This window comes from Rhyacophila brunnea, unplaced genomic scaffold (assembly GCF_057557595.1).
Source record: "Rhyacophila brunnea isolate RB1 unplaced genomic scaffold, BYU_Rbru_1.0 scaffold_2, whole genome shotgun sequence".
Taxonomy (NCBI): Eukaryota; Metazoa; Arthropoda; class Insecta; order Trichoptera; family Rhyacophilidae; genus Rhyacophila; species Rhyacophila brunnea.
This window is the reverse complement of record NW_028232859.1, coordinates 55,160,811-55,168,406: the sequence shown is the minus strand read 5'-3', so window position 1 is coordinate 55,168,406 and position 7,596 is coordinate 55,160,811. Positions and strand designations below refer to the sequence as shown.

At 31.5% G+C, this 7,596-nt stretch overlaps 1 protein-coding gene across 1 annotated transcript; it reads right to left on the bottom strand.

The window, feature by feature from the left end:
- Positions 1-2,268: 2,268 nt before the first annotated feature.
- On the bottom strand, positions 2,269-5,825 carry LOC147072532 (uncharacterized). The gene is made up of 2 exons (XM_085947139.1): positions 5,712-5,825; positions 2,269-3,741 (listed from the first exon to the last, which is right to left on the bottom strand). The coding sequence occupies exons 1-2, from the start codon at positions 5,779-5,781 to the stop codon at positions 2,966-2,968; spliced, it is 846 nt and encodes a 281-aa protein (XP_085803265.1). The 5' UTR covers positions 5,782-5,825; the 3' UTR covers positions 2,269-2,965.
- Positions 5,826-7,596: the final 1,771 nt, after the last annotated feature.

The following is a 7,596-nucleotide window of genomic DNA, read 5'->3' as shown; positions in this document are numbered from 1 at the left end:
TTTTTTTATATACAGATCCGTCATAGATAATACGAGGCTTTACGCTTGGATGTAAAACATCCGCGATTTTTACATCTGGAAATGTCGCAGGGGAAGTTACCCAAGACTGAATTCAAGTGTACGTTGACTGCATATATATTGATTTCTTTAATAAAATATAAATAATAAAAAAAACTACAAAGCAAATTCAAAACTGACGAACATTCTACGTGAAGCGATATATCTTTACGTAAGATACCATTTTTTAAAGCAATACTTAAGCAATTTTTAAGACAATAAGGTTGAATGGCCCGCTTGAACCGAGCTGGATGGATCAACCTTAGCATCTCTTCCTTTTCAGTACATTCCAAGAAGGTGTGTTTTGCATCGCGTATTTTTTCTCCAGCGCATGGAGATGCTAGTCATGTAATTAATTTAAGCACTTGGAGCTTGTCAACAAATCTACCGTGTCCAGTCAAAAATTGATATATGATATAGTAGTCAGGAGTAGGGAATCCAATTCCGATCCAAATTTTTGATCCCGGGATTTCAGGGTTACAATCTGACGATCCCGGAACTGGTCCCGGGATTTTCGTTTTATTCGATAGTTAATATTATTTTTTTATTTATACAAATAGCATTGATAAAATCGGTCAAAAATGTCTAGTATAATTTATACTGTTTAAGACATTTAATGTTAATATTATAAGCACGTTCAATCTTTGAAATACATGGGTTTAGTAGAGTAAACAATATTGTAATATAGATAATAATGTGAAAGTAAAACAGTTTTTTTTTAAATTTATTTAAGAAAACATAACATTCATAAAATTCAGCATATAAACAAGTGCCTGCCTGCACGTCCATGGCACTGGCGGTTAGATGTTGTTCGCGTGCCAGAACATCAGTGGCGTCTAGCTGGCTGAACGAATTTATTATTTTTCTGATGTTCTTACGATTACGTATGGCAACAAAAAATGGTTATTTATTATCCGTGAGCATCCGGCGATTCCCCCTGTGACATATTGTGCAGGTACCTACATACACTTCACTAACATACTTTTGTGCACATACTAATTGATTGTGATTGATAAAAAAATCAATCCCGAAGGTTTCGGGATTATGTTTACTAATTCCGGGATTCATAGGTATCGAAAATTGTTCGGGATCCCGGGATTGGATTCCCCAGTCAATAGTCAGCGCAATTGTCTCCCATCGCCAAAAAGTATTACGGAAAAACAAATATGTATGCCTGTCCTAGTTTGATGAATCCCGCTTTCTTTTTTTCCCACTGTATTCGACGTCGCACCCAGCGTTATGAGATGTAGTGTCCGTTTCCTTCAATTAACAGTCAAATAAAATAGCAAACTATGTATATAGTGTAATAAAACGTCAACATATCGTCGGTGTTTTGTAAAAAGGGCGAATCAACCAAAATGCTACTTTACAGGAGGAGGATTTTTAACTTTTGACATTTATTTGTTTTTTACCTGTAGATGATTATAAATATCTAACAAGTTTATAATAAAGCTTAGAAAGAATACTGTCATTATAATAGGTATTATTATATAATATTTTAAAAGGCCTATTATGTCACATTTGCTTTTTATTTCGTAATTTTAATTAATTTAATTTTAGTCAATTATCGTTTTTAAGTACTTTTCTGTAGAGATAAAAATTCGCCGTTTTTACACAACAAAGCTAGTGGGGTACATATTGTATTTTCATTAAAAACTCGATTTCGCCAAAATGGTTGATTCGCCCTTTTTACAAAACACCGACGATATAAATCCGTCGTGCAAATACAAAACAAACATTCTGCCACTGGTATACGGCGGGCTTTGTACGTAGTTTATAATAATATACCTAACTAATCGTAAGGTAATGAATCAAAACGTGGATGTCAAATTCCTTCCACATTTAATTTGAATGTGTTTCGCCGGATGAATGCAAACTCAATCCAATTAGTTGCGTTTGTGAATTGTGCTCGGCTAGCTAGTTCAAGTTCATTTGATTTTTTATTTAGCCACTGACAAATTCGATGATAATAATTATTTAATACTTTGGACGCGGAAGACGCACACGGTGCGTAATGACCAGGCGGCCAATCGATGTAATTAACGTGCATTTTAAAGGGGGCAATTAAAATCTCATTATCTATTCAGCAGCGAAAGCGTTAACTTGCAAACATAATGGATATTTTTTATTCAGTAATATTATTGTAAATTGTTACTGACTACTTTATTAGACTTTTAATATACTTCACGCATTCGTCATTTTGTTAAATTTGCCTTATTTAATTGTATTATCTTACCTTTACTTAGTAGTAACAGCTTTCATTATTTTTTTTTACCTTTTTAAAATTTATAAGTATGATATAATATTATCTTCTGGGCGAATTTAATATTGTCAATATATAATGTTTATTCAAATTTATATTAATTTAAATCTTATGTGAAAAATCAAGTTTACAAAACTTTATGAATTCGCATAGAAAATCATGATTAGGTACATACACTTTTTTATTTAAGTAAATACTTAGATAATTTTATGTGTCTAAATTGGTATAAATTAATCAATTTGTAAAAAATAATCATATAACTATTTCGATTAAAACTATAAAAAATCAGCGGATTATAGTATGTTATAATATACCACGTGATTTAATAATGGTCAACCTACGTAATATGTATTTGTAATTATGTGATATCGCAGGTAATCCACTATACCGTCATCAATATATTGAATTACAAGGTAACTCAAAGCTACATTTCAAAGAAAACATATTTCTCATTGAATGCTCTCAAGATCATTCAATATAAACGACAACAGTTAAACGGTTTCAAGTGAATAAGAAAGGCATTTTTTTTTACAAATACATTTAATGTAACAAACCAAATAAATACTTACAACTATTTATAGCGAATTATATTTAAAGTTGAATCATACAAACACAAACATTTAATTCATAATTTAGTCATTGGAATTAATCACCGAAATTGAAATCTTGGGTAGCGGCGTTAGCTGAGGATTGGGAACCTGAACCTCCTGCTCCGAATCCTTGGAAGTTTTGAGTTGCAGCATTGGCACTAGCAGAGTTGGCACCACCATGACCACCGCCTCCTCCCAATTGGAAGTTTTGCGTTTGAGCTGCAGCATTGGCACTATTAGCACCGCCTCCAAGACCACCAAAGTTGGAAGTACCGGCATTAGCTGATGCTGCTCCGCCGGATGCTCCTAAGCCACCGGGACCACCGCCAAAGTTAAAATTAGAACTCTGAGCATTAGCAGCTGACTGGGATGATCCGAAACCTGGGAAACCGCTTCCTTGGTTGGACGTCGAGCTTTGGGCATTAGCGGAGTTAGCGCTACCTCCGAAGCCACCGAAAGGGTTGCCGAATCCACCATTTCCATAACCTCCAGGGTAGTTCTGGTTTAGGTTCTGAGTTTGTGCTGACGCAGCGGCGTTGGATTGACTGGCGCCTATGCTTGGAGGCTTGTATCCTCCGTAACCGTTGTAGCCGTTATCACCTCCGTAGCCACCAGGGTAGCCTCCTTGGTATTGTTGTCCCGGATACCCCCCTTGGTATTGTCCCGGATATCCTCCTTGATATTCTCCCTGATATCCTCCTTGGCCACCGCCTTCTCCGCCATAGTTTGGATAACGGTGTCGACGGGGGGATCTTTGTTGACGATTTAAAGCCTGCAGCTGATACTGATTTTCTAAAAGGAATTCCAGTTCCCCTTCTGACACAGGAACAACTGAAAAAATGGAATAAGTGATGATTATATTATTTGCTTTTTATTGTTATAAAAATATCTTCATCTGAGCATTAAATAAAATTATTATATACATACTGTAAATCAAAGTTTACCAATAATTATTGTATAAATTGATAAAATAACACAATATGAAAATCTGAATAATTAGGCGTGTCTTTTCAGCATTTAAATGACTTAAGAAAATAACGATTTTAATCATATTCCTATTTGAGTCTCAAAGCTAATAAATGTAAATTTTAATTCTTGAACAATTATTAATTGTATTAAAAAAATGGCTCGTAACAAATATTTGTTAAATCAGGTTTTTTAACGGAACCGTTTTCTCATCATTATACAAAAATATTATAATTGTTAAAAAAATAAATAAACATGCTTGACAGGTTAGTTCCAAAGCCTAATCAATATTGTAAATATACACATAAATCGTGAGTTTAGTCACTTACACATGCGTTACCAAAAGGCATTATAACGATATTGTATTTTTTCGTGCCGATTTTTTATATGAAACTAATCTCGTACTTCAAAATATACATATCATGTAATTTATAGGTGTTTTTCATATGGATACAAATAACTTTACGTTATTATTGAGCGGAAAAAACTGAATTTTTAATGCGGAGATCGACGCTAAAACAAGTTTCTTATATTGACATTAAACATTTGAATAATCAGCAGACTCACGTCAACTAATCGACGTGGACATTAAACATAATATTACTGCATTGAGGTAAACTGACAATAAAAACAATCCTTGAATTTATACATTATAGTACATTTTTACTTCCGAAAAAAATAATATAAATCTATTAGAATAACTACTAAATTACGTAAGTTATACACTGATATTCAAATTTAATAATATATATATATATTTTTACATACGGCGAACATTACAAATTATAAATTTAAGACGTTCACAACATGACATTTAAAAATAAAAAGAAATATTATCAAACAGTGTAAAGAAGAAATAAATATATGCAGTATCAAGAAAACAGTATGAAAAGTAAAGTAAAAGGTATAAAAAATATAAATTATAAAGCATGGAAGCACACCGAACGAGCTAAGTGAACCCTATTTTAAGAATTTATAAAACAACGTCCACATATACTCATTCTTACGTAGGTGGAATATATCAACATCCGAAGCGATTTGGTTAAACAGAGTAAATGCCTACATATAATAAGTATTTATCGATATATTTATAGCGAACAATACTGTGATTAGTGGTGAGGTCTATCTAATTAGAAAATTAATTCATGATTGGTTGTATTAAGTAAGTTTAACTGATAATAAAATTACAATATAAAATTATCAATTTAATTTCAATGAACATATTATGCCTACATATATTTTTAAGTACAAATAGTATTATGAATGTTATTTTCAAGAGTCAATAATTAATAATTTAATTACTTATTGCTTATTAGTTAAATATAATATCGTAATCGATAAAAATGGTATGTTATTCTACGAAATCGTTATATATTATATTAGTTTAAAAAGACATCAATAATATTCTATATTGAAACCATAGAAGAATATTCTTCTACACTAAAATAAAAAAAATATGTCAATACTAGTTATCGTATCTCTCATGATATCAAATTTTTACTATCCGATTATAGGTACTCCGAAAATGTATCTTATTATGTTTATTTAGCAAACTAAGTTAATGTTGTTATTTTTAATGGCAATATTAGATCATGTAAAATTCGTGAAAAATATGTGTCCACATATAATCATTTTTTGATTTAACAATATTTATTATAACGTATAAGATCAAATAGCCTGAAACACGTGTTTTTTGGTATTCTTTTTTCAAATAATATATATGGCACTGTAAAACGGAAGGTAGTATATTATTTAAAGTCACTTTATTCCTTCCTGAAAAACAAAACAAAATGGCGTCACATTTGGGGTGGCAACAATGAATACTTTGAACTCACTTCGGAAGGTGGCGGCGTCCGCGCAAACTGCGACGGCGGCCAGAACAAGCGCTGCCACAAATATCTTCATAATTGCAACGATGGTTTCAATTCGCGGGCAAAATTCGTTATGATACCGGACAGCCGGTGAGCTCCGGCCTTTATACATAGTTCACTCGAGCAAACCGCCGGATTATTGTGTCCCCGCAAACCTCCCCTCTGGCCCACGGGAACTAAAAACCTATGACGCGCAAAAATATCCTTTACACTATTATTGTTATGACTGAATTAATTTAACGAGGTATTTTTTTTATACATGTACGTAGAATTTGCAAATTACTCTAACTTCTATTTTGTTAATTTTAACTGGTCAACTGCAGTGATTATGTACCGTGGTCAGTCATCCGGAAGGTTAAATTAAACTACCAATTATTATTAATATACACCATATGTTTTTTTTGTCATTGTCATATATTTGGATGTACAAAAACTGTTGATTCATCGGAAGTATAATAAATCTAAGTAAAATCTTTGTTGATTTTTTTTGTCGTCCGTGTTTTAAAGTTCAATAGATTTTTATATATGTATATGTAAAAGTATAGGTAATGGAATAGGTACTTTTAATAAATATATTTACATACATAATTTGGAACAACCTCAGACACATACGTATTAGAAGATTCTGATGCCGTCTATGAACTAAAGTCAATATCTTGAATTTTTAAAATGGAAATATTAACACAATTTTAAATAAATAACGCATAAAATGTATATTCGCTTAATCGGTAAAGCACATCAGCCGGAATGCAAGTCGGTTTTATATATTTTTTTTCAAATATGAGTTCTAATAAATGTTTTTGAGGTTTTTCTAAATAAAGTATATTATAATATTACGTTCTATACATAATGCTACGCTATTAAATTTTTAAACTGTAAAATTGATATATTCTGTATCTCAGAGCAAGTGTATCGTGAGTACAATTATGCAGAAAATAGATTAATGAAGTATAGGATTTATATCTAAAATGTCATATATTATTTTAGAGACAATTTTACAACAGCTATAACATAAACCTAAAACTTCTAAAACAAAAAAGCCGAAAGTTCATAGACATCAAGCGAATGAAAAATCTCTAATTACGTTTTTCCCGAAAGTGTTCTTTTTGGACGTAAGATACACCAGTGGTTAGATACAAATATTATATGATATCTTTCCATTAAATTTCTCCTGCAATAATATTTTATTTAATTTATTTTAGTTTAGACAAGTCACTACAGGGGGTCTTCTATAAAAACTTCATTTATAAAGCCGTTATCATTCTTTTTTACATAATTTGTGTTAATTTTCAGGTTTTGGGGTTGATAAAAGATAAAAGTACCTCCAAGACGTTACAGAATTGTATACTATAGAATGATATTTGAAATAGTAAAATAATGTATTTTTATGTTCTTTTATACAGTCTATCTTTATTCTAGGGATCCGCAAGCAGACTCCTCTTATCAGTTTGATTGGTGAATTTTTTGGTCCAATTATTGACATCTAGCACTGGTTGATCTTATTACCCATATTAGTATCATGCATAACTTTTGTATTATTAGATTAAATTTGTGTTGTGTGTTTATTTCACTCCATGCAAGAACCCTGTCAGCCTCTTTCTTGTGGAGGCACAGTATGCTGCAGACAAATAAATATATATATATATTTAAAAAAATATATATGTAGGTACAATATAAATACATTATTATAATCAACATTTTATTCCTTCAGAAACTTTTAGAGGAATGGCGTATAAAGTTTAATAATGCGAAAATTTTTGGTATTTTCATTAAGATATTAACAGCTTAACATAGCATAATTTACTATGGAACGGTTTCAAACTTACCCGTGCGTTGATATCTTTATACG